The sequence below is a fragment of the Zea mays genome, chromosome 9, assembly GCF_902167145.1.
Source record: "Zea mays cultivar B73 chromosome 9, Zm-B73-REFERENCE-NAM-5.0, whole genome shotgun sequence".
NCBI lineage: Eukaryota > Viridiplantae > Streptophyta > Magnoliopsida > Poales > Poaceae > Zea > Zea mays.
Window position 1 is genome coordinate 77,254,900 of NC_050104.1, and position 27,289 is coordinate 77,282,188.

The 27,289-nt window shown below is 44.8% G+C and overlaps 3 protein-coding genes across 3 annotated transcripts; 2 read left to right on the forward strand and 1 right to left on the reverse strand.

Moving 5' to 3' along the window:
• Window positions 1-520: 520 nt before the first annotated feature.
• On the reverse strand, window positions 521-6,633 carry LOC118473330 (uncharacterized). Its single transcript, XM_035962563.1, has one exon. The coding sequence runs from the start codon at window positions 1,862-1,864 to the stop codon at window positions 530-532; it is 1,335 nt and encodes a 444-aa protein (XP_035818456.1). The 5' UTR covers window positions 1,865-6,633; the 3' UTR covers window positions 521-529.
• Window positions 6,634-11,088: 4,455 nt separating this feature from the next.
• Window positions 11,089-19,721, forward strand: LOC118473331 (NADH dehydrogenase [ubiquinone] iron-sulfur protein 2-like). Its single transcript, XM_035962564.1, has 2 exons — window positions 11,089-11,562; window positions 12,551-19,721. The coding sequence occupies exons 1-2, from the start codon at window positions 11,110-11,112 to the stop codon at window positions 12,806-12,808; spliced, it is 711 nt and encodes a 236-aa protein (XP_035818457.1). The 5' UTR covers window positions 11,089-11,109; the 3' UTR covers window positions 12,809-19,721.
• Window positions 19,096-27,021, forward strand: LOC118473332 (putative ATP synthase protein YMF19). Its single transcript, XM_035962565.1, has one exon. The coding sequence runs from the start codon at window positions 19,125-19,127 to the stop codon at window positions 19,584-19,586; it is 462 nt and encodes a 153-aa protein (XP_035818458.1). The 5' UTR covers window positions 19,096-19,124; the 3' UTR covers window positions 19,587-27,021.
• The last annotated feature ends 268 nt before the right edge of the window (window positions 27,022-27,289 follow it).

Genomic DNA, 27,289 nt, shown 5'->3' on the forward strand with positions numbered 1-27,289 from the left:
ATCGTTGACTGTATTAGAAAGTGTGGTATTCAACTGTTCTAATGACTCGACAGTGTTTTTCATGATATAATAGTGTGTCCCTTGTTTTTGTGTGTGTTGGGTATTTTGTATAGTTGCATCTACCCGATGGGGGTTTCCCCCCCTTCTCTAAGCTTATAATAGCTTAGACAGATACAACTGTAGGTGCTTTTACTCGCCTTTCAGGATTTGCTTATTTTATAGTTGAGGGGGCTACCCAATCTCTACTGTAGTATTGTTCTACAGATTCACCCCATCAACATACTCTCGGCATCCATCACCGTTTGTGATCACTTCTTACTATGAGATCACATACTCAACTAATGAATTCAGGAGCTTCCCCTGTGCGATTTCTGAATAAATAGAATACGTAATTTGATACTCAACACTCTGTAGTTGATTTCAAGCTATTGAAGAGGATGCTTCCCTTCCTCCTTGCTAGAGCCCATCATCACGGGTACTGAATTATGCTATCAGGCTCAATACTGACAAATAACGACCTTCTCCTTATTCATTGGACTATCGTAGTAGTACCAGGAGGAAGAAGATTGGTAGCTATAAAGGTAGCACTCATAATACCTACTGCAATACACGCTACTAGATCTAGCTTGTTAGCTTCAACCTCCTCGAAGTGATCTAGATTAAGGTGTCTGTTTGAATTCAAATCGGTTATGCTGATAATTTCGTTATCAAAAAATTGGATTGATTCCTCATTTAGTAAATTGTGAAAAAAAGTATCATTTCGACAAGTTCTTAACACAGTCTTAACGACGTCTTTTGTAAATATGTACGAAACCCTCTTGTACCCATCAACAACCGAAGCTGGGTCCTTAAAAGAATCTAGGTTTACCCCGCGGAAGAATCCTAAATCAGGTATAAGGTGTGGTGTGATATAGTACCAAACAACTAATCCTACGCCAGAATACACAAGTATATTAAAGAAACCGTAGAGATACTTACGATGCCTTTCATCAAAATGACGAGTTGCAACTTGCATGAAAATGGCTACTCTAGATTGCGGAATGAGAGATTTGAGGCCAGCTCCCAAATGGGCATATTGATATAATACAGAATCACTTAATACTAAGCCTTTTATACTCCGTAAGCCTAAAGAACACTTTATTCTTAGAAATCCTATCCTATATGGAATATTCTCATCATAACTAAAGAGATTTCTTAGTCTATAGATCCATTTAGTAGGATAGTTATCAGGTGTCAGAGAATAGAGCCATTGTAGCTGTTTAATTGGTTCCTTTGTTATATGGTTGGTTATTCCTATTAATGTAATATCCGGCACCTTATAAATAATATCACATCGATTGCCCTTATAGATAAGAGGATTAAATTGAAGTATAGAATGTATACATACTAACGATAAGAGTGTGAGGATACTCTCAGCCATCCACCATGGTATCCCGCTTACCCACCAAGGCATGGCATCATAGGTATGTGTTATGTTGAGTATATAATACTTTATATATTTCATAAGTAACCTGCTTATTTGAATGAATAGAGCTTCACCGTCGCCACCACCGTTGTGGCCTCGATTAGTACCCCCTATGATTCCCTCTATCCCATCTGTTATATCCATTTCTTCATCACTTGCATCAGCCTCGTAATAAGTTGTATTCTTATTGTCTAATGATAAAGAGGATTCTCCCCGATCTATAGGATCTTCATCGATGAAATGGAAATCATGAATATCCTCGATGTAAGTTTTTAGAAAGGTGCTTAAGAACTCATTAGTAGAATCTCGATTAAGAGAAAGGCTCGGTTTGTCAAAATATCCGGTAATCTGCTTACGCAAGGGCAACAATATGCGAATCGTGCTCATAATATCTTCCATTCTTTGTTCTTGTTCGGGATTTTTCTTTGTTGAGTGTACCCCGACTCTATACTGAAAATAGTATAGAGAGACTCAACAGTGTCTCTCGTGTGTAAGAGACGTGTTTTTTGTTTCAGTTTCACTATTGGTTGGATTTATTTAGTTTGAGACATGTAAGGACTTCTCCGGAGAGGTATTCTCTGCAGTTCTGTCCATCTCTGTCGGCACCATTGTTATCTGTCTCTTAATAGTAGAGGATCGCCGACGCCCTGTCTTTGAAGTAGATACCTGGTTGGTATCTTTATGTAGATTGGAAATGTGCTTGTATACTTTTCTATTGCCCAGTGACTCTGAGAAAAGTGGGAAACCATGTCAAATCCGCATGCTTGGCCTTCGGATTCGTAGTCATAGGTGCCTTGCTTATATTTATTTTCAGACAGGCGGCATAGGATCAAAGGTTTCGAACCAAGAAGTTTCCCATTCCTTTGGCGACGCAGGGAAGTCTCATTTGGAATTTCATATAGCCAGTGGAAAGAGGCGGTTTCTGAGAAGCATCCAAAGGCACTGCGAAGAATATCCATGGCGCTAAGGACTCGATCGGAGGTGCCTTCCTCAGGAAGAATGGTTGGGAAGAGACATCATGAATCCTCATTCTTTCGAATGAACTTATATGAATTATGCATTTTTCTCGTTTCCGTCCATTTATGTTCATCCACATTTTAGAAATAGAAATTCATCCCGAAATAACCAACTACCGCTTTCCTCGAACTCTGGCTTCTGCATTAAGTTAAGTGAAGGTAGTCTAGGGTAAGGCCCGAAGAAGTCATTTAAGAAATCGAATAAGAAGCTCGAAAGAAGTGAAGGCGTATCAGATACGGATCAGTCTCTTTCCCCGTAGGCATGAGTACGGCACCCTTGACTGGTTCTAACCATTCATTCTTCCCTGGTTCGACGCTTTCTCTAGTGGAGTGGATATGTGTTCGTCTACTTGACCTTTGTTGGTTCATACATACCTTTTCATTCCTGCTAGTAAGGCATCCCAGCTTTGCCTGTCCCCACGACTGCCCGCATCAACTTGAAACCGGAGAGCACTGGCACTGAGATACCTTACTTACTGAATTTCCTGCTGGCCTTCCCTTACCTGCCCTTCCATTTAGGTTGACGAATGGGATTTCCTTTTCTAGAAACACTGGGAGACTGGGTCTTCTCAGACAGAGATGGTTCTGCTCAGCGAGAGAACGAGCATACGAATCAATTCCATGCCCTGAACTTTGAACCAGAGATCCAGCTGGCACTTCTCTTTTGATTCATAACCCTTGCTTTGGAATATCCGGTTGACTTGGGCAGTTTCTTCTATATCTCGAATGCTTCAATCGCCAGGCCAGGTTCGATCAAAGAAGTTGATAGCGCGAAAGCTGTTTTAGTTAGTCACGTGCATCCTCGCCTCTTGCTGAGTCAGGCTATCAAGCCGTTGCGCTGCGTCTATCCGTTTTCTTGTTGGGTCAGGTTGAGTTCTAAGCCCGTGTAAAGTGAGCTTGGTCTGGAGCAAGCTTGACTCGTACAATAACTCGTCTCGTCTCGTATAGTATAGACGTTGAAGAAGCAGTCAATGGTGCCTGCTCTAGAAAATGCATATATCAATCAAGGAAGTGTTCCAGAATTCGTCGTATCCTGAGGTGAATCTTGCTTGTTTTGCTAATGACGTAAATGGAAATGAAATGAAATCTTGCTTCGTAATGAATTCCGCGAATCAAGAGCTGGAAGAGTGCTTTCAACTCACTCCAAGGGGCAAGGGATGGCACTATCACGACTGAATCGCCTATTCGACTAGTGCCAAGCGACCGATATCCTGATTGCCAATCGAACCCATAGGGACAAGAAACAGATCAAACAAACCATTCACATCACATGACCCTGACACTGTGCCTATCTCGTCTCGTAAGAAAAGAATTGGGTGGAGAAGCTGGCCTGGTCAATCCAAGAAAAAAGGATCCGTCCGATTCAGTGGTTTCGCCCATAAGGGAAGCATACTTTGATCAGAAAGGCGGGTCCTCTACGCTTTGAAAATAGCAGGTAGTAGGCCCATGGGAAAACAGACTTGCTCAAATCCATATTCTTGTTTCCCGAGGCAAAACCCACTAGTGAGTCAAGTGAAAGTCCTCCAATCTGTGAGGAGAGGAAAATCCTTATTGCATAGTTGAGCAACTATCTACTATTGATGACTGAGGCATTACAACGACGAAGATTGCAGATTTGGAAAGAGTATCATTGTCTGACAACTCTTCCTTTATACAGGAAGCAACAGTAGGAAATATGAGGAGTTTATGTTCACATCCACCAACCTACCAGCTTACTAGGACGGACTATGAAGAACTGCAGCGGATGACAATGGCGCTTCTATTCGAATCGAACACAAAGACGACCCAAATACAAATACTATTTCATTTCATTTAGTAGAGTAGAGTAGAGTAGAGGAGGGGAGCCCCACCTTTGATATCCAGTCGTGTGCCTGCCTGCTCTTAGATATGATTATTTCGATTAGACCGCTCTGCTTTGATCGGGATCTTACTCCACTAATGGTTCTGTTTTCGTACCAACTGCCCGGCCTAGCGCTTTAAAAAGGGCTGTCTGCATTACTGGAAAAAAAAGTAGTAAAATAAAAGTAGGGGCCACGTAGACTATTCTGAGGTGGTATGCTAAATCCATGATCCACTGATGTAGCTAGTGTGACTAAAGCTGCAGCTATTGGCTTAACAGGTTCTAAACTCTCCCACCCGATAAAGGAATTGAAAGACTACCCCGGGCCCGGGCCACGTAGACTATTCCCTTCCGCGGACATTCTTTTATAGTCTAGAAGGAAAGTAGCAAAGCCGAACGCAAATACACATGCAAATTGCGTCGACTACCTCATCACTGTCCAAAATGGGGGATACCGCTATTCATACATGGATGGACGAGGGACTCCGCTGACAACATCAGTAGATGACTTTTCTCTTTTCTCGCGGAATGCTATTAACGTTGGAAAAAACACAGCTCTCAAACTCACCCGGAGGGTGATAGGTAGAAGCATTAGTACCTAACGGAGCGGTATCTAACCAAAAAGGGAAGGGAGGTGATGTTCTTTTTATAAACAGGATGGAGCATGGCTTCCTTTCTTCTTAGATACATTTCATTCATTCCATTTCTCTATAGTTTACACTATAACATCTTTTAAATCCTGACAGATCTCGAAAAGGGTGGGGGCACTAGAACCAAATCTACATACACATCGAAACTTCCTATCTCAGCCAAGCTAGCACCTTCATCCCACCAATGCATTGTACGACTCTCCACCCTCCGCCTTGCCTTTTCCTCCCTCATGAAATCCAAATTTCCCGCAATGAAATTCGATTTCGTTCATGTGCAAAACGGCCCTGAGATCCGGGACTGGTAAAACATGGGTGCCCCATTTTCTTTTCCGTGCTCCGCCTTAGTGCCCTTATGAAGGCGGCGGGGAGTCCTTAGCCTTTGAACCAAACTCTAGGGAACGCTCAATTGCCTGACGTCTCAACTGCAATGGTGAACTCAGTGACATACACTGAAATGGATTGCATCTATTGTTCCAAACAAGGCTGATATTAGCAGGGCAAGCCCTTCCATGCAATTTCTTGCTTCGCTCTACAGACGAAAGTGCCGGATAGTCAATGGTAACCAGAAGATCTATGGTTTTCGAGAGAAGGTAATTGGAAAAACGATTCATTCCTTTGCTTTCTTTCAGATATATATTCAATAAGTCTGACCTTACCTGAAAACGAGATTCATGAAGAAGCCCAAAAAGTGCCGGGCTTAGTGCAGCCCAGTTCCTAGCCAGTGTTCAGTTATTTTTTCAGAGCTGTCCTCCTTCCCTTTAAGCTGCTCTCTATTTGAAGCCAAAGTCACTATTTCTATCTTTCCTGTTATTTCGTACCTAGTAGTATATATGGAGAATACCAAAAAGCTATCAATTACGCATAGGAGTTGTATAAAAAAGGGCCCTGACTTGTTGAAGTGCTTATTTTTTAGAGAGATTGACTTTTCTTTCAAAAGGATACATCAACCTGTAGTGAACCGGGCCACCGAGCTTGCTTTTACCGCTCTTACAGCTCTCTCTCTTCTTTTTTTTTGGTAGTTTGGCCAGGAAAGAGAAAGAGGAATGTACCCATTTCTATTTATCCATTCTAATAGAAAGTACCCAAAATGTTTTTTAATGTATGGAGCAGGCGTATGAGTTGATATCTTCAAGAGTCAAATCCTTTTCTTGCCCACCCAAAAGAAAAAAATCGTTACGAGCATCTCCAAAATGGAATTGAAAAGCTCCAATTTCCATAATGGTAGCGGGGAAATACCCAGGGAAGAATCATTCTTTTAATCATCCAGATCTATCAATTTGCGAATTCAATAAAAAACGGACTGATCCTCGGAATACACCATTATCTTTCGAAGTGCGTAGTCAATACTATGTTATATTATATTCAAAGAAACAAGTAAAAGAGTAAAGGCTTCGCCCTTCAATACCACACTTCCAATCTAAATTCCTACGAGATTGACGTTCGAAGAAAAAGACATGGTTTGATAGAAACTTTAAGTGGGTATCAAATAAGCTGGAATGAATGGTATCAATTTCTTCTTTTCTATACTGAATCTGCTTCGGTATCTCTTTCTTCCTTCCCTTCTGTAAACCAAGCAGTGACTAGCCTCTGGCACTCACTTTCCAAAGCACCAATTGACTTGCTTTCAGAACAACCCTGATCAGTTATACCGGAAATACCACCCGTACTACGTACGCCATTCCCAACGCGGAGCGCCTTTATTTTCGTATTGAACTCCGCTAGGAAGAAAAAGTTAGACCGTAGCCTAGTCACTCTTCTTTCCAATATACTTATAAATAATCGTGGCCGGCGCAAACCTAGCACCGCGTTGACATCTTCGCTTCAAAAGCTTTCATTTTATTTCTTTCAAAGGAACATGAACTAGGTTATTTACGGGAAGTCGTCCAGTCTAGGAGCACTCCCTTAGATTTGTAGAACGTGAACATGAGTGGTAGACTGAACACCCACACAATCTCTATTTGACAGAGCAACACCTTGAACGAAATCAAAATACTAAACAGAGTGGGTTACCGGCTCTACGACCCCATTCCGGGGCACTACTGTAGAGCTCTTTGGGCCTTCCATCTTTCTTTCGTCGTTTCGCACATAGATACAACTGTACTCTCTATTAGAAACTATATAATATAATAAAAATGGAAGTACTTTCGAGTAGTCTTACATTCACATCTTTAACTACTCGTTTTTTCCCGTTGCTAGCTAGCGTCTCACCTTCTTTTCCGAAAACGTAGGAACTAAAGAGGCCGGCCTTCGGCAAAGGGAAAGCGTGAAAGGATTTAAAAAAGGGGCTTTACTAAACTAAACTAATATAGAAATGGAAATCTGATAAAGATGCCTAGTCTGCGCTGTTAGAATCCATTGGAGAAAGGCTTGCTCACTTCTTCATCTGTGAGATACTCGTATTAGAATAATTTAGAATAATGGGATTGGACCTTGCTTCGATCCCCTCTTTAAGAGACTCCAGAAACTCGTTGACCCATAGATGTAATAGCCGAAATGAAACTCTTTTCCTTTACGCCATAGGAACTAGTATAGAATTATAAAAGAGGTCTTTCCTTTACGTCGTAAAGAGAAGCATGTGCCTTCCACCTATCCTTCCACGTATAGCTGGGCTTTAATAAAGAACGCATCGGGCAGCGAGCGGAAAAGAAAGTCGATTGAATCTTGGTAATTGAGTGAAGAAGCTCTCAGCGAAGAACAACCCGTAAATCTAGGAAGTATTGAATCGGGATCCGATCTCTTTTGGTACACTCGAGTCATAAGGTGTGTACAGACAGACAGGCTTCCTTTCGAAAGGCTAGGCACCATTTGGTCCAAAGCTCCTCATATGATGGGTATAGGGTGACGACCTTAATGAATCAAGTATTCAGGTGGCAGAGTTATTAGCTACATAAGCGCTCAAATTCCAGAATACTTATTGCCCTGGCTTCTATGATCAACCCCTGGCACATTTCGGTTTTGATCTGAGGCTATCCTGGTCTGCAGGACCCAACACAAGTATTCATCCTTTCCAATCTGAAAAAGGTGTTGCCGAAAGCTTACCCTCTTCCACACGGATGCTACAGCCGCTATCACTTTTGCAGGAGGGGAATTACAGAGTTCGCCTCTCGACATCTTGTTTGGTAAACGGAATTTTTACCCAGGCGCCCTAGTGTTGCCTAACCGTTCGGCCTCGGATGCGAGATCTTTAGCTACTTGTATCAATTTGCCACAGTGTGCTTAGATACAATGCGCTGGCAGCTGAGGCTTGGCAGGATGGGAGTGAATTAAATTAAGGTCGAGGGAGCAGGAAAGAGTTTGTTATTCGCTATTGGCTTAGTACGGCCTATACATAATAGGGCCATGACGGTTTTGGCAAGGCCTTGAACTTCATATATCCCTTTTTTACTCAATCCAGAATACCGATAAAGTCAGATTGAATCATTTTATCGACCTTTCCTTTGGATTTATTATCATAGGTAGTGTTCGAGATCGCCTCTGTGCGGTGAACGCTCGAATGTAGCTAACATCAGTTTTGTCCTCGCGTGGTTGTGAAGGAGATGCTGCTGCTGGATGGAATGCTTCCGGGGCGCCATGATCCTTCTATCAGGAATAATCGAGGGCACTGACTGACTGCATCAATCATCGCTCAGTGAGCTATTAATTGCCGCCAATAGCGCTTCGCTTGCATGCAAGGCGGCTAATAAAAGCGCCAGGTAGACGCGCGGAGATGCATTTTTAGTACAGGTGGGACAAGCTCTAGGGGAATAATCTCTTTCTTATTTCTTTCTTATTTCTTTCCCATGACGACTAGGAACGGGCAAATCAAGAATTTCACTTCGAATTCCGGACCTCAACATCCTGCTGCTCATGGTGTTTCACGATCAGTATTGGAAATGAACGGAGAAGTGGTGGAACGTGCGGAACCACATATTGGATCACTCCAGTGCGGCACGAAGCCGCTGACGCTGAGTAGGCTCCTATGCCGCTAGCACGGTGGAGTAGCGCGTCATGAGCACCGGGCAAAGGGACGGTTGAGCAACTCAAGCGAACCGCTCTACCTGACTTTGGATAAAGATAGAAGGGAGAAGGTTGTGAAGGTGGCCTCGTTATCCACACATCTGGTCGGAGGACCGACCTGGGCGAGCGTAGGCGGGTCCTGGAGTGCCCGTCAAGGGCGCTAGCGCATACCCCGGGGTGATCATCACCACCTGCACCTCACATCTCGGCACAGTGGAACGTGTAACCCGCCTGCTGTCCAAGTCAACCACTTAATTTCCTGTAATTCATAGCGCCTAACAGAACGTAGCAGCAAGGGACAACCCACCCATACAGACAGCCTGCGGGGAGGATGGCACTACTGGCAAAGACCGTCTGGCGAAAACGCCGCAGGCGCGAAGCGTGGTGGGCCTGCGCCGGGGGAGCATAGGGAGGAAAGGGAGCCCGGACGGTGGAAGAGCCAGGGGAAGCCGGGTCATTTGACGGAAATGGAAGGTCCGAGCAGCTCATTCATTCTTGGAAAAAGAGGGGGGGAGCGGGCCAATGTATCAATGAATAGATACAGTCAACGGTAGACAGACAGCGCTGCCTACACGCGAATTAGCTTCCGAACAAGCAAGGGATTGAGCAACTAGCGCTAGGCGCATCCTCTTGCTGGTCGAGCGGTCTCAATTTCACTACAGGATTTGCGAATGAATGCTGGGCCACCTCAAATGGCGTGAGCCGCATGCGGGGAGACCCGCACGTACGGTTTTCAGGGGGATCCGGCCGGCGCCCACCCGACTAGAGGGACTGAGAAATTAATCGAGTACAAAACTTATCTTCAAGCTTTACCTTATTTTGATCGTTCAGAGGGCGATCGCGGAGTCACTGAATGAAGTCCTCCCTTTCTTTCGGGGGTGCTGACCCGCTGCGAGGCAGATATGACTAAGTGACATATTGAATATGGCGACGACTACAGCATGTCGTAGAAGGAGATAAGAGGTGGAGCCAACGACCCACTAAGACTCACGTATCTACAACTACATTCCCGAGCGGCAGTCAAACGGAGGCGTGAATGCAAGATGCCAGCGGAATGATCGACCGGACAGAGGCTAGGGCTGCTTTCTTCCCACCACGTCCTTCCTTGTGTGTCGGAGATATAAAGCGAGTGCACCGGAAAAGAAGGGGAACAGAGTCGATCTATTCCATGGCGAAGCATCCGAAGCATAACTGCACACTCACACGATCTTTGCCGAGAGATAGGAGCATTCGGTGGAACCGGTGAACTACACTTGCTTCTTGATAGATGTGTGGGACAGAGGGCTCGTGGTACCTGCTGCCCACCCTTCCTCCGCTTTGATAACCGTGTGAACGGAGAGTGGGCAGAGCAAAAGGGAAGGAGGTCCTCATACGGAGTCGCACACTTGAGCAGTGCGGGAGACTGGAGAATGGGTCGAGTAAACTCCCTTAGGGCCGATTAAATCACAGACGAGGTTCTTTATTTTTTCTTTTATATTTGGAGAAAAAAGAAAGGCAGAGGTAAATACTTCGAAGAGGCGGCTCGGTAGGGATGGAATGGTCAATCGTCAAGTCAAGGATGACTTCTTTGTTGGCGAAACGATGGGGGAGAGAAAGCACGCCAGTGATTCTCTGAGCCGGTCTTCATTTCCAACGCCTCGGGAAACAGGTCGAGATAGATGACAGCACCTTTTTATCCTCTTCCTTACCGGGAAGGCGCACTTCTCTTCTTCTTCTGGCCTTCACCTCCTGCCCGGCCCGGAAATAGAACCCAGCCCCCTTTCTGATCCATTCATTTCTGCAAGCAGGCGGGATCCAGAGCTAAGCCCCCCTCCTATTCGAAGCCGGGTGTGGCCTCGCCCTTTTGCTCTTCCTTCGGTTTGGCTCCACGAAGGCGCCGCCTAGACTAGGAGCCCCACTCATATTCAAAAGGCGCCCAGCTTTCAAGACGATGATAATAAGTAGTTAGGCTGCCATTATTCCAATATCATGGAATAGCATGGCCCGGGGCTAAGGTAACTCCAGTGGGAGAGCCGTGTTATGGGTGACCTTATTGCACGGTTCAGAGAGCACTTGTGTATGTGATGCAAGTGAACGTGTACGAAAAAGCTGTCGTAAAGTTTCGTTGTTCGTTCCGTCGTTGACCCTATCTATGTTTCTACGATGGCCCAAGAACACGCTCATTCTTCAGCCGTAGAGAGACTTTTGAATTGTGAGGTACCATTACGAGCTCAATATATACGAGTGTTATTCTGTGAAATAACTCGAATTTCAAATCATTCACTTGCTTCAACTACTCATGCTATGGATGTGGGAGCATCAACTCCGTTCCTTTGGGCTTTTGAGGAGCGGGAGAAATTGTTGGAATTCTATGAAAGAGTCCCGGGAGCCAGGATGCATGCCAGTTTCATACGACCTGGTGGAGTGGCACAAGATCTGCCTCTTGGCTTATGTCGAGATATTGATTCCTCCACACAACAATTTGCTTCTCGTATCGACGAATTAGAAGAGATGTCAACCGGCAACCGTATCTGGAAACAACGATTAGTGGATATTGGTACTGTCACTGCACAGCAAGCAAAGGATTGGGGATTCAGTGGTGTAATGTTAAGAGGTCGTGCGACATGAAGACATTGATAGCAATATGGGGGAAGTTCCCATCAGGCAACAACGGTTCTGCCCGACCCTACAAAAGCATGCATATGTTGTCAGTGAAGATTTTGTGTGAAGCCTTGGAGACGACGTACCCGGGGCTAGGGTGAGCTGAGGGGGGACAGCGTAAGTGAGCGAATGTGTGTAAGCCCAGTCAAAGATTCCTATTCTAGGCGGGCCATCAACCTTCGAATGGTGTTGGTCCTACGGACCGTGAACGGATTCGCCTCTGGCCTCTGGGCACGTCGGAACCGCATGAGTTCACCGGGGTGGAGCACGGTCCGCCAAAATCGGCATAGGTTAGGTGCTATTGATGGAACATGGTAAGCCCATCTTTCTCCATATGAAAGTGCTGCGGGCACATAGAGATGTGGGTAGAGGAAGTCTCAAAAAGCGAAGGCCGAGCTGTAGGTCACGTGACCTGCACCGAAAAGGTGGCTGACTGGGCTTTCTCCTGGATCAAAGCAGATCAGCTCGCCAAATTCGTTGATCGAATCGGGCGCCCCGGAACGTCGAATGAAAATACGTGGTCTTTCTACAACCCTATTTATATGATAGGCCCGGCCCCTTTCCCCCTATCCCTCCCTTATGTTTAGGAGCGGGATCTGCCCAAGAACGACCTGTGGTGGTACGGACTCCGCAAGCGTCCCGCACCCTCTGAGAAAGAAACTCCTCAACCATCACAAGATAAAGAAGTATGACGCTCTGTGTCTGACTCTATTGGTCATAGTTCCTTGCTGTTGCGGCCGGTGCTCGTTTGCGCGCGTGTGAACCACCAGATCATAAGGAAAGATGCCTCTCGGGGCATCTGAGAATGATTCGAGCCGTATGAAGGGAAACTCCCACGTACAGTTTGTTTTGGGGGGGAAGGAGCCCGACAGGGTCCCCCCACTGACTTGGCCCGGGCCTAAGTGAAAGTGAAAAAGTGAAGTGGTGGGCCTACCCATCCCAACCTGGGGTATGCTGGGATTCGCGAAGAGCAGCACCTTACGATGTTCATGACCAATCGGATCTTGACGTACCAGTAGGTACCAGAGGAGATCGCTATGATCGTTACTGTATTCGTATCGAAGAGATGCGACAAAGTGTTCGGATCATTGTGCAATGTCCTAATCGAATGCCTAGTGGCATGATCAAAGCCGATGATCGTAAGCTATGTCCTCCATCACGATCTCGAATGAAACTATCCATGGAATCGTGCGCCGTGTGAAACGTAGATCATCGCCGTTCTTAACCGAGACTCAGGTTAAGCTCCGTCTCGGAACCGTCGTGGGGTTAGGAGTAAAGCATCCCGAGGTTGGCGCATCTCGTTGGGCGTGGAGAAGCATTGGGAACCCCAATATCTTTCTTCGGAGCAGTTTCTTTTCCCGTCCCCTCGCCCCGGCATAGCGCTTCGCTTCCGGTTCTTCGGAAGAATCAACTGACTTCTCCCTTCTTCATTGATCCGGGGGAAAGGGAACCGTCTACCAGTTGGGAAGCTAGACATCAAGGTTGTGGCTTGATGAGGATAACTAAGCTGACACGCCGGAGTTGGCTGCTGGCACAACAGGGTGGTGCCTTACCGCACCGCAGGCGCACGCGCGGTAGCGTTCGTGGTGGTGCTTCAGGATTCCAATGTACTGCGTCCAAGATCAGAACGAGCTTGCCGGCGGACCACTGCCGTCCCATTCTTTAGTGAGCTGGAGCGCTGCCATCTTATCCACGGAAAACGCGTCAAGCTATCGCTTCGGGTCGAAGCACTAAAAAAAGAAAAGGACCGGGAAACGCGGCGGCATAGGAACCACGGGAACCCAGGAGGGAGAAAGACGATGTACGGGATACGGGATCCTCGTAGTAGGCTGGACCAAAATCCAGCCGAGAGAGGGCAGCCTTTAGAAGCAACAGGTTGGGAAACCAAGAGAAGGTCTTATCTTCTTCCCGGCACAAAAAGAGGGATTAGCATTATTGACCCCATGAGAAAGCACTAACACCTTCGGCTCCGCGCACTGGGAAAAGGCTTCCGCGACAGGAAACCGGCTACTAGTTAGGAAGTGAACATAAGGTATCAAGAGGTCCCTCACAGTCAGGTGCGATGCAATTGCCCCCTATTAGTCAAGTACCCCTCTTCCTATTTTGTTTAGGGGTTAAAATGGCTTGATGAACCCTTCCGTTCACACGCACCGGCCCCATTCACTTGCAACTCGTAGAGGCTGTAAGTAAAGTAAACAGTGCCCCACTAAATTCAAAGTGACGGTGGGGTTGAAAGACGAGAGTGCCTACCCCCGAGCCGAGAGTGCCCGCCCTTTCTGTCAAGTAGGCTACTTTTTCCGGAACGCAGTCCGGAATAAGCGTTCCTGTGTATATAGATATCTTCGATGCTGTCATTTCGAAATGTCCGCTTCCTCTTTCACCTCCCAAAAAGCAAAGTTGGCTTGACGAGCGCAGATGAGGAAGCGGGAGCAATAAAACCAAGAATCTCTTTCTTTTCCAAATACTTACTTTATTAAGATTAAGTTAAGGGGCAAAGAGAAGCGCTTTCGCTACTGAGAAAGCGAATGGTCAGCGCGAGGGTTCGACGACTTAGCCGAGCGTTAGCGAAGCGTCATTCTCATATCATAGCGAGGCGCTTCGAGTTAGCGAAGCGCTGTAGTAGCGTCGGAGACTATGTGCTATAATGCTGAACTAAGGACGTTCCGCCTTATCTATAGAAGCAGTCAACTGAGTTCTGAACGAATGGGATCCTTAGTGGGTAATGGCTCAATCAATCTATAGATGGAAAGCCTTATGATGGGAAACTACCACGTTAGGTTTGGAGAGAGATGGGACCTGTTATAGTTTAGGGGGAGCAGATGCAAGCTTTTTCTTTCCATAGCCGGCCAAATGACTACCGGATCATCGGTCTACTCTACCTCAATTCACCATTTCGAACTTTATACAGAAGGTTTTTCCGTACCAGCTCCTTCTACCTATACCGCAGTTGAAGCACCTAAAGGTGAATTTGGTGTCTTTCTTGTCAGTAATGGGAGTAATCGTCCCTACCGTTGTAAAATAAGAGCACCTGGCTTTGCCCATTCACAAGGACTCGATTCTATGTCCAAACATCACATGCCAGCAGATGTAGTCACCATCATAGGTACTCAAGATATTGTGTTTGGAGAGGTAGATAGATAGGACGTAGTCTTGCTCGATCAGGACCCTTGCTTTATTGCGAGCCAAAACAGCTGCGCTATTCAGTTCTACATCTTTTTTTACATTTAAAGAAATGTGAAAATGCAGCCCTTTAGTTTTAGTTACAGATGTGAAAAAAGTAAATATCTCTCTGTCTGTGTAGGTTCGGTTTGTTCTTATCGATCCATTTCTTCGAGTGTGGGTGTCCTACGCTACTTCCGTTCATGTTTACGTTCTCAAAAGACCTTGGAAAAACCAACGCCGACCAAAATCCAAGTCTCCCTTTCTCTTTTGGGAGCAGAGCTGAAAAAGATGGAAATATGTGCTATGTGGAATCACCGTATCTTTCACTTTGGGCTTGACCAAGCAAGCCAGGCGTCTTCAAGAACTTTTAGTTCAACAACGCGAAAAGGAAATCCAATTTCGGTAAGACTTTGTCTGATCTCCATGCGTCTCGTGGTGGCCGCCTTACCCATTTTTCTAGTTCTAGTAATGTGGTTTGGGTCCCAGGGGTCTCTTCCTATCGATCCCCATATTCTGGAGGCAGTCAAGGGAAGTTTCGTACGGCAGGGGGTGCTTACAATTTGCCGGCTCCTGGGGTTCGATATGCCCGTTTTCATTATTATTCTGGCAGCCAAAATATTCTATAAAATACTGTTTTGGTTGTGGGGAATTTGACTATGTCCGGGACATACAACAATATTGTTTTCGATGTAAGGAACCTTACGAAAATTCCAATTGAAAACAATATTGTTTTTATTTATGCAGCTGTTTTTTGAGTATGGGAAACGTCCTCAGTTCTTCGATTCATTTTCCGATCGGTAATATTTCCTGGTGTAGGCATAGGAAACCGAGGCCCACCAACCGTATACTTGTTGGTTTGGTGGGGAAAGAAGAGTGGGTAAGTGGGCTTCTTTCAAGGTTCGTACATATCCTCAACTTCGACCTGCAGAGCCAAATTATCTTACTTTTACCAGCTTATTGCGCGTATTCTGACAAGTGATTCGATCTCATCATCACCATAATTGTCGTTGTCATCTAGATTGCTTTCTTCACAATCCTCGTCGTAACTGGCATATGTTTAAAGAGGGGCCTCCTCTCCTGCTTCCTGCAACAAAAACAACAAGAGAAGTGGAGTTTTCTATCAGAACAAGACTATTACATACATCAAGTATTATCAATAATCAAAAAGACTCTAAAGAGTAAGACGTACATAAAAATCGTCTTCTGTTTGAGAGTCGAATTCAACGACCTTCCGGGCAGTTATACTCGGGTACGGCTTGGAAGGCTTAGCGCCCTTAACCTGACAATTTAAGTTCCCTATTTATTGATTCGATTCCCCATTTCCTGGACAAACAACCAGGGTAGCTACTTGGTGAGTTATACTTTGTACTCTTCGGTGGCTTAGGAAGACAACATAGCATTGATTATGAGTCAACATTTTTCCCATGTTTAAGATAGTGAAAGCTTAAAACATATCTTCTCTTTCCCATCAAGCTAGGCTAGGCAAGGTGCGCTTCCTTTCTGTAAGAAGAGAGTAGCAACGTTGTAAATTCATTGTTCACCACACTCTCTGTGAACTATCATCGGTATTTAGATGTGTAAGAAAAATTACGATTGAAAGCGAGTCAGGTTTAGCTCGTACAGAAGTCCAAACTTCAAAACTTGATAAGAGAAGTCCTAACCTATCGTCCAAAATTACTTGCTTGCGGCAGCTCAAACGAAACTGCATGGGCAATCATAACACCGCTGCTACATTTCAAAGTTCCGGGATCGGTGGCTAAACCTACAGAAAGAAAGGTTGTCCGTAAAAGCGAAGATCAATATAGAGATGCTCAGCAATAGCCTCTTTCCTTTACCGAGACTATTCCGTCTCAAAGTGAATCTGCACTACTTTTGATTTGATTTGATACAGACTGAAAGAAATGCATGCTCAAATTCAAAAACGAACAATCTCTTCCTTGGTGCTGAGATGGGCAGGCTCCTTCGCGACTTCGATCCGTCCATTCTATTCCATCACTACTTCAGTACTTCAGATCTCGTCCGTCGGTAGTGAAAGAAATCAGTTCTCTTCCCGCTCCAGCTCAATAGCATGTGCTTTCCTGGCACTTGGAAATCCGGAACATCTGAATGAGTGGAGTGAACCAAGAGAGGCACTGCTCCAGTGGAGGGTTCATGGCCATACCATAGAGTGCTTTAACTGGAGAGGATTGCAGAAGTGATGAGCCGAATTGTACCAAGCCAATGGCAACCACTTAACCCACTGTTTTGGAGTAGAACTTACTGAGCACCTGAGATACATCTCAAGACACTGATTCATTCACTCTTTCAGTCTGCCCCTCAGTCTGAGGGTGATAGGCAGAGCTCAACTGCAACTTAGTGTCCAATAGCTTGCCCCTCCAAAAGGAGCTAGTGAACACCCTGTCCCTGTCAGATACAATAGTGGCTGGCACTCCATGCAACTTCCCAATATTGTTTAGGAAAGTGGTAGCAACTGAAGCAGCAATGTAAGGATGTTTAAGAGGTCAAAAATGGGCCTATTTGTCTGTCTACCACTACTAATATAAATAGAACAGAGAGCCCTTCCGATTTAGTCCGGCCCTCAATCCATAGATATATCTTTCCAAGCTCCATCAGGTCTATTTGTGCCGGTGCCGGGCTGCCATCTCATCTATGATGAAGAATCTCTTGTCATACCAACTCGTTTACTCGCTGGCACTCAAAGAAATGCAATTGCAAAAGAAATGGTGATTGGTGCGTTGCTTAGGGGGCTTTCTGCTTTCGATGGTACAACCCAAGTCGACTACTTACCATAATAACCAGTGCTGGGCTCTCTCGCGATAACAACCCACTTCGTTGCGCCTTTTTTCTTGATGGGTATGGGTGATCTTTGGGGCGGGTTAGGGTTCCGGATCAGGCAAAAGTAAGAACTAAAAACGGATACTTTTGAATGCTTGGGTTGCTTTGATTGAATCGATTGATTCACCCTTGGCCAGAGAAGAAGATAGGGAATTCCATAGAGTCTTGAGAGTAGAAAGCAGCTGATATAGATGCCACCCCACCAAATAAATCGTAGGTAGAATGAAAGTAAGTGATTACTGTAGTGCCATGCATTTGGGATTACAGTGCCAAGCATTCGTGCTGGGATTTGAGACAGTGCCAATCTCATCTCGAACTATTACTAGCAAATAAATCATAGGTAGAAGGAATCTCAGTGATTACAATTACAGCAGCGCCACGCCAGTAGAGTAGATTCCGTTCGTTCTAGCAATCATGCCAGAACTCACTGATCCATGTGCTCCCAGAAGGAAGGATCTCGTTCCCATAGCATAGCCTATAATGAATGTGGCTTTCCCCCCCATCTCCTATCTATAGCTTCTATAGCTTATAGCTGGAATGACCTATATGACCGGAACCACCTAAACATCTATATGACCGGAACGGAACCTCAACCTATATGTATATGACCGGAACCTAAACAACCTACTGGACTTGCTTTGCTACTTGAGCCTAAGCTATATGATCTGAACCAACCCTATCGGGACTAGATCCTGTCTACGGACTTGATCCTGTCATGTCAACGGACTTGCACTTGCCTGTCAATCTTGACGGACTTGATTGTTTCAATACGTCAATCAATACGGATTCTCTTTCCTGTGGAAATGCTATCTACCTGGAAGGAAGGTTTGTTTCCCGAAGGAAGGAGATGGAGATTCTTTCGCTGGAGAGATACTTTCTCATTGGAGAGGAGATACTTTCTCTTTTCGGGCTCGAAATCTGTCCTGTCGATTTCTCTGATTTAAGGGCGCAAGCACAATACTGCACTCTCCCTGCTTGCTCGCCCGATCCGTCGATCTTCTCGAGAGGAGCAGTTCAAATCACCCTGTACGGATCCATTGGGATCACCTAGAGCCGCGAGTCCAGTTGAGTGAATCCTTTCAGGCTGGATGGATGCGGTGGGCTAGCTCTGCTCTCTTCTCGAAATTGCATATTGCATAGAGTAGTATTGTACGAAACGATATCTCGTAACGGAAGGATGGAAACCAAGAGAAAGAAGACAGCTCTATCTCAGAAGTGAGCTCCGTCTCACAAGTTAGCTCCGTCGACACCTCGAGCTATTCAAACGAGTGTTCAGTCATCAGATCTCAATATCGGGTTGGGAATCTTTCTAGACTAAAAAGTTTCGTTTTCGTGGGTCGGTGTCAAGTCTATCTCTCATGTTGCTCCTCAGAAAACGCGTAGAATAGTAATGTCATTGGCCCACTAGATAAGGATGGGACAAACGCTCTAGTCTATGCGTTAGAAGGCAACTAGTATTTTTGGTTATTTTGGGAGGGAGTCTTTTTCTGTCTTGAGGGTTGGTTTGATTGGAAATCGAAATGCCTCAACTTGATAAATTGACTTATTTCTCACAATTCTTCTGGTTATGCCTTCTCCTCTTTACTTTTTATATTCTCTTTTATAATAATAATAATGGAATACTTGGAATTAGCAGAATTCTCAAACTACGGAACCAACTGCTTTCGCACCGGGGGAACAAGATCCGGAGCAAGGACCCTAATAATTTGGAAGATATCTCGAGAAAAGGTTTTAGCACCGGTCTCTCATATATGTACTCCAGTTTATCCGAAGTATCCCAATGGACCGTCGACTATTTGGGAAAAAGGAGGAAAATCACTCTGATCTCAGATTTCGGAGAAATAAGTGGCTCACGAGGAATGGAGAGACAGATTCTCTATTTGATCTCGAAGTCCTCATATAACACTTCTTCCAGTCGGATCACTTGTTGGAAAAACATAATGCTCACACATGTTCCACACGGGCAAGGAAGCATAATCTAATGAACTTAGATTCTTTTCTTTCTATAGGACTGAGGATCCTTGCCTAGATCCAGAAAAAGTTGGATGCGCCGGAAGCTGAAGCGGAAATGCAATTCTCGGGTGAGGAAAGGGTTGTCTCAGGTACGCCTGGGGCAGGATTGAATCGATGTACCTAAGCTAAACTTATAAGATTGAACCACCTATAGACGGAATTAGGAGAGCTGAGGTTTAATCCAAGACCAGGAAAGCACCAGCTATATCGAAGCCCAATGCCAAGCAAAGCCCTAGACGGAAAGTGAAGAAATTGGCTTCAAGCTTCGCCCTTAACCCAAGATGAGGTGGAGCCTTACCCCGACACAAGGTGGGACCCTCCCATTAGGATAGTGGGCTTAGTCAGACCAACATAGGTTGTCAACCAAAAAGGAGAAGCTCCCGTTATTGTTGGTTTATGGACCTAAGACGAGAGGATTGGGCTTAGAACAAGACCTTTCGGTGGATATGATCACATCTTCATGACAATAGGTGTACACCTTTGGCCTCACTCAAGGTAATGGGTGACCAAACCTAACGAGTCTAAACAAATTGGATCTTATTGTGTGACAAAAACTGAGATTGGGAATGCTTGGCAGGTATTTGAGTACCAGTAAATTAGGGAAATCAAACACATAAAGAAGTTTTCTTTCCAAGCCTGGTAACACCACACTTAAGTAAGTCGATTCAGATTAGCCAACAAGCGAATCCATTCCATTAACTCAGTCAACTCTTTCTGGTAAAAGTGCTCATCATTACTACTATATATAATATAATATAATATAGTAAATTACAGACAACACTCAATGCTAATGAGTGGATCAAGTCATTTACTAGTCAATGAACTGACTAAACCCTGTCTGTTCTGGGAATTGACCCACTTAACTATACTCTTAGGGCAAGCCGCCCTGTGGTAATTAACTCCGTAAAATCTGTATCAGTCTTGAGGCAATTTGGAAATGCTAGACAAAGATATTAATCAGAGTCAGTCAATTCCCTAGCTACAGTTAATATGAAAAATCCCGGGTAGGTAATTCAAACACGCCCCACCCAATAGGTGAATCTTTCAAAGTGTGGGAAATCTCCCCTTTCTTCAATCCTAGAATCGATGCCTAAGAAAAAGGGTATATCTATTAAAATGCTCAACCCATTCATGCGATTCAATCCTCTGCTCTGATTCTATTAAAAAGGAAACACTCCACTAAGTCGTACACACTCCCCAATAAGTCTGGTAATTAATTCGTTCAAATCAATGCTCGGTGCAGCAGGTAATGTAACTTAATCAATCGCAAGCGGCAAAAGAACTCAAACTCAATCCACAATCCGTCTCGCTCGTCTGGGAAAGAAGAGCAGGCTGTTAGGCAAGCCGGCTTTAATACAACCTCTAGGGAAGCCAGGAAAGTTGGTATATACTTTGTACCAAGTACCAAACTTTTGAAACAGTTTGAATCCAATAAGGAAGAAATGAAAAAGCTAGGCCGAAGGATGAGATGGCATTTCAAGAGAATAGTCGATCAGTATGGCAGGAAGAGGTCTCTTTGTCAAATCCTCTATCATCTAAAGCTGGGTCAGAAACTTCCTTTAGGAGCAGAAGAATTTGCAGGCCGTAGGACAAAGCTTCCATTCTCGAAGAAACTAGCCAAGTTTGAAAACACTTAAGAGGGCTGGGTATTGAAAGAGTCTGGCAGGAAGAAGTATAGTACCAAGCGGCAGTAAGCCTCGATTCGAATTAGCAGAGAGGTCAGTTTTAGGAGGTCGGTGTCCAGTGGAGTTCAGCGAGAAACTCAAAGTAATACATACCTATTTGTTGCGATGTGATTGCTTCGCACCTTTCAATATTTCTTTTACTTCTAGTGCTATCTTCCATCCGTTCCAGTTCATGGATCTTCTTCTTGTTGTAGAACGAGAATTGGATTGATTCCTATAGTTTAGTTCTCTATTTGCAAATTCATTACTTAATAACGATCTTATAGGCTTTGTCTCAGGCAGATCTGGAGCGACTGGATTGAACAGAAAGTACTCTCACACTATAGAAAAAAGTAAAGTCCACTAAAAGTACATGCACTCTTTTCTTACACTTATAGAGGTTCGAAGAAATGAGTAAAAGGTAGACTAAGTGATCAATCAAGATCTTGTCTCAAAACCTACTCTTAGAAGGCTCATTCCAGCAGCCTTAGCACAAGCAAGTAGACCGTCACAAAAGAGAATGAAATCAAAACCGGAGAATGAAATGCTTTACTTATAATACTAAGACAACCAGGCACTTCACTTCAGGCTTTGATCCGCGACTTACAGAACTGTTTTGCCTGACATTCAATCGTTTTCTTGTCTTTTTTTCTTCCCACTACTATATATAATATAACCTTTAGATTTTATACTCCATCCAACCACTCTCTGTTCCATTTCTCATTCCTTATTCCTGAAAGGATAGGTTCTTTATTCCAGCTGTTCGTTAGAATCTTAGCTCGAATTCAATGTTCGGATGCTCCATCCTTCGCGTCCAATCCCTGTCAGGAGGGGCAGCTTCCTCGAGTCCGGTCTCGGAAGCTGGGGCAAAATAGGCCAGTCTATCTGAGGGAACGGGACCTACAATCAGGATCTCTTCCGCGGATCTCTTGCCTTGCTTCTTGACTGGAACCTGGCACTTTTAGCGTGCATCTAGTCTGCATATCCCTTTCTGCAAATCTCTATTAGCTCTGCTGCAGAAGTGGAATGTGAGCTTGGGAATACCCTTCCGGTTTCCAGAATCCTAGCTTGATTTCTTGCGTTTAAAGGCAGGCTTGACCAACCACATCACATAAGCCAGCGCAGCGAGAAAACTGATTCTTCCACGGGATTCCGCTTCCTACGAAACATACGTTTTACGAATTAACGGTTACCAGTAGCGAGCGATCCTTTCCTACAAGGTAAGGCCATGGACAAAGGTTTTTTATCTACCCCAGCGGGGGCAGTTTTAGGAGTCTTTTTTCAATCCATCTTACTTTGAATCCGGGCTCGCCTTCACTCGGTCAAGGGGTTGCCCTTTACCTCGTTCCGTGGTCCTTTATCCCCTCCTTGCTTGCCTAGTTTTATTCCTTTCCGAGGCCCAAAAGCCAAGCATCACAATCAGAGGGTTAATCCTCCAACCAGAACCAACTTAACCTATGGATAGTCTCCGCCGGCCTAGGCGGAGATGGCCAACTGATAGATACTTATCCTGCCCAGCGGGTGCTACTTCTCTTCTTTCTCCTATTTGCTTTGCTTGACGGTGAAACCTATCGATCATATCCGGAAGTTGCTTAACACTACCCTCGAATGCAAGTCAGCTCTTCGATTCTCGAGAATCGGGGTGGGCCAGGTGATTATTTGATTTCCAATATGGATATAATGATGTGTAAGAACTGCACCACCGATATAGCACCCTTCCTCGGACTAAGGATATTCGTACTCCCAGTGCTCTTGCTTCCTTTGCACCCCGGCTCCGAAGGATCAGTAGGGAGGACTCCGGATGCCAGTATCGGAATGGAAACATTCCTCGAATGATATGATGGTTGTGATGCCCCGTTCGTGATACCCAGGGAAGGGGACTACATCATACTTCTCTGATCCAGTCCTTTCTTTATTGACAATATTTATTAGTTGACCACTTTACTAGGCTTTCCCTAACAAAAGTATTCCGAGTGACCACCCTATTGTCACTTTACTGTCCAGTTCGCGAGTCCCACTCACTTATTTTAGTCAAACCGACCCTAACTAAAACTAAGTTAAGTATAGTACTTTTCTCAATGCTGCCCGCCTCTCATCTGTTTTCTAATCAGCTTCTATCTTCTGTTCCAACCAAGGAAGCTCTTCTATTCAACCGGTTCGTATCGCCAGGCCCCTCAGGGGGTACGGTTTATCTAATCACACTGCTCGCTACTACAGGGATTCCTTCTCCTTGCCGAGTTGCAGGTGTTACCACCCTAGATATTCTATTTATTATTTGTATGCTGCCTTCTCTCCTTCATCTGGATTTTTGAGATGATTGTTATGTTAGTTCTTCCTTCTATGTTGTAAGGTGCAATCTCATCCGATGTTTGCCAGTTTGCCCGAGTCTTCCCGATTCTTATCCAGCCCAGCTAGATTGGACCAACATCAGCGGTGCTTCTATTAACCCTTGCTTCTCTACTATTCTTAGGTCTTAGGAGAACCCTATCTTCCATATTCCTAATCCTCAAGTACAGTAGGCCGCACTCTTCGATCCTTTGGTCCTAGAACACCTTTTGTCGTAAACTATACTCTACATTCCCCCTCGGTCTACTCCGCCAAAGTAGCGACAAGATTCAATTGCTGGTTCGATTCCAGCTCGCTATCCGACGGTTAATCCTTTAACCAGAGATCAGCATCCAAGGGTTATTCCTTGAACCAGTGCTTCCTATCGAATCGATCATTCTTTACTTACTTTATTAAGATTAAGTGGGCATCCCTCACTGAAAAGAGAATCAAGCAGGAAAACCCTAGGACGAGGGATAGTGATATTCCTTTCACCGAGCAAGAAACCATCTCTTTCTTTCACATATATATATCTATTTCAAGAAGTCCAATCCACCACTATCAATGGAGCACTCTACTCTATACTATTACCGAGTGAAGATTTCATCGGATCCGGCTTGCTTTCATTGAAGGACAAGAGCGGATAGTTCCCTTCCCTTTCTTCGATGAACCCTTATCTTTCGATAGAGAAGTACAGCGAGATGAACGATAAGTCGAACGACAGAACAACCTGATGTTACTGCATCAAGTAATTCAGATTGTCATATTGAGATTTTTTCCTTTTTTGTACTTATTATTCCAAGCCAAAAGGCTATGTTCTCCCCCATACAGCTCGCAAGGCTCATAACCTAACTGCTCTACTTACTTAATTCTTAATTCAGAAATTCAACAACCCTCCCTTGAAGGGCCAAAACAACAGCAGAGTAGCAGGTCAAAAAGAGAGAGAGAACTGAAACCGAAGATACTTGGGTTGGGAGAACTCTTCTACAGTACTCCATTAACAGAATAAAAGTATAGACCAATCAGCCTTCCTTATTGTCCAAGATCATTACTAAAGTGTTGGCCAACAGACTAGTACCAGTGGTGGATAGGAGAGTAAGTCCCAGACAGCTAAGATAAACTCCCGGGTAGTGTTGTCACTGCACAAGAGGTGCGTAACAGGTGTAAGCAAAGAAGAGAGCATAACACTGGATTTAGAAAACGAGCATATGATATGGTGAGACAACTTTCTCTTTTTTGAGGTGAGATGCTAGCCAGCCCTCTATTCATGGGTGAGATATCGACTTTACAGCGTTACCACGTACCAAATCGTTCACTCTATCAGGCAGCCGGAAGTGCATCTCTTCTTTTTGCAGGACTTCTTCCTAGCTCCGTGGAACGAAGAGTTGGAACGAATAGTAGAATGTTGGGCAGCAGGAAAGACTAGTTACAGAAAAGCCAGCCCCAGTTCATTCTGGCTATTGCATCCGTGGAATGCATAGTTAGCTCCGTTTTCAAGTCCCACCCTACCTACTTATTAGCTTGCCCTGTTTCTAATGCGCTGTGGACCTTGCTTGTTGGCTTCGTCGACCAATTCAATTCCTTGTGTCGGCTCCGATCTAACTAGTAAGAAGAAAGATAGATATATAGAATTGGGTGGGCAGAGTTGGCTTGCTTCCAAGAGAATAAACACCTGGCGACTCGAAAACATGATGCGCTAGGTTTCGATCAGTTAATCGAGATAGGCTGTACTTTTCATTCGATTTTGTTACCACGTGCTTTTCACTTCATGATCATGGCTCATTTTCCTAGAACACCACAAAAAATCTCCCTACCAGTTTTATGAGAGTGCTCAGTCAACTTCCTATAAGAGTTCTGCTTTTGCTAATCAAAGACAGACATCAATCCCTCATCCTACTCTGTCTGTCAGTCGGTTACTCAGTTCTGTTAGCTACTCACGTGTCTATACTAAGCTAAGATATTCCTCATTCTTGCACAGGACAGGACAGGAGAGGGGATTGCCTTAGCTACCGGTACCGAACTCCGATCAAACTAAAACGAAAAGCTTAACCGATTCTTGTAGAGTCCTTAGCATTAGATAATGCATGCGCACACAAGAGGAATGAACTTGCCTTCTAGTGATTTGGAAGGATTGAGTCGGCTGCCCCCAGCCTCGCCCCGCATCGCCCTCCGGGGGTAGTTACGCCAGTGGAACCAACTCACAAAGCAGCCCAAAAGCAGGAACTTTTCTTGATTGAATTGGTTTAAAGGTAATTCATCAATCCTTAAATTATTCCAGGATTCTTTTGGGATGCTATCCACCCTTTGATTTACGAATTGGCTATAATATTTACTCTGGATCCCTTCCAGCTGCAAGTCAAGAAGGATCCTTTGAAACATTTTAGGATTATACTCACAATTGGTTTGGGGGTTTCGTATTGCATTGCCCGCACTATCCATATCCTGGAACAGGATTGATTTGGCCATGGAAAGGGCCAGCTAAACGCCTAAGCTCTGAAAGTACGGATTGCTTCCCTTCATAGATTTTATTAGTTAATTTGAGAAGTTCCTCTGGGCTCCTGGTCCTTTCCAGATACTGCAAACTCAAATTATGAAATATGAGATCCCTGCTACTCAGAGTCAGAGACCCGAAAGGACGTGGTGGACTCCCTGGTTCCCCCTCATCTGCAGGAGAAATTGAAGAAGGTGCAGCCCCGCCCCCTGCGGAGTGACTCGGGGCCGGCGGTGGAGTAGTACCTGACTGGGTCGAGTAGGCACCCTCCTCAGGGCTAAGTGGCGGATCTAGAAAATAGTCTGAGCCGTCAAGAACTATTTCAGGGGGCAGACCCGAGTGCTCTATTGGAGCTTTGCCCTTGCCCTTATCTTGGGCTTGACAGGTAGACTATAAAGAGATTCAGTACAGCAAGCCTGACACTCATATTTATTAATATAATGGGGACCCAGAGAAAGATAATAGAGAGCCATCTGCCAATAGGCAGAATAGATTCCACACTCACTTCAGATTCTGGGTGGGTAAAGGGAAACGTGATCTCTATTCTGAGAGGGAGCGCGGTCGAGCATAGACTCGGCAACAACCAATACATCCAATACCACAGTAGGCCCACGTACTACAGCTTAAATGTACTGTATGTGCCATCATAAACCATTTCAGTCGTAGTACCTAACCTACCAGGCACTTGTTTGCCACCAAGATAACCTAATTAACGTGAAACCAACTGTATTTCCGCTGTAGTACCTACCAGGCTTGTAACCAAGCTAAGTGAAATTGAAAAACATTTTCGCTGTACTACCGCTCGTGTAACCGACGTAATCGGTCTTAAACACCTATAATATAAGGAACTCGTGTACAACCATAACATTTATATATTTCACAGGTGTACCACCGTAACCAATTTCACTCGTGTACTACAAAGAAGAAAAGAAAAAAAGAAAATTATAGCTTTCTTTTTTTTTGGTGCGTGCTTTTCGCCTGCCTTCCCGACCACGGATAGGCTACGGGGCTTTGCACTTCGGCCCCTGTGAATACCACATCAAGGTGACAGGATTCGAACCTATGGCCCTCTGTACCCAAAACAGATGCGCTGACCCCCTGGAGGGATGGATCCAGGGGATAGAAGGTTTTAGCACGGTATCACCTAATGTTGATTTTGTTGAGCTAGCCAAACAAATGAAAATAGTAACTG

What these genes read in the sequence shown, in the direction of transcription:
- LOC118473331 (XM_035962564.1), top strand. Translation starts at nt 11,110, where the DNA reads ATGGCCCAAGAACACGCTCATTCTTCAGCCGTAGAGAGACTTTTGAAT. An exon ending in GTGGTGTAATGTTAAGAGGT is followed by an intron (nt 11,563 to 12,550) that starts CGTGCGACATGA and finishes TACCCATCCCAA; the next exon opens with CCTGGGGTATGCTGGGATTC.
- LOC118473330 (XM_035962563.1), bottom strand. Translation starts at nt 1,864, where the DNA reads ATGGAAGATATTATGAGCACGATTCGCATATTGTTGCCCTTGCGTAAG.
- LOC118473332 (XM_035962565.1), top strand. Translation starts at nt 19,125, where the DNA reads ATGCCTCAACTTGATAAATTGACTTATTTCTCACAATTCTTCTGGTTA.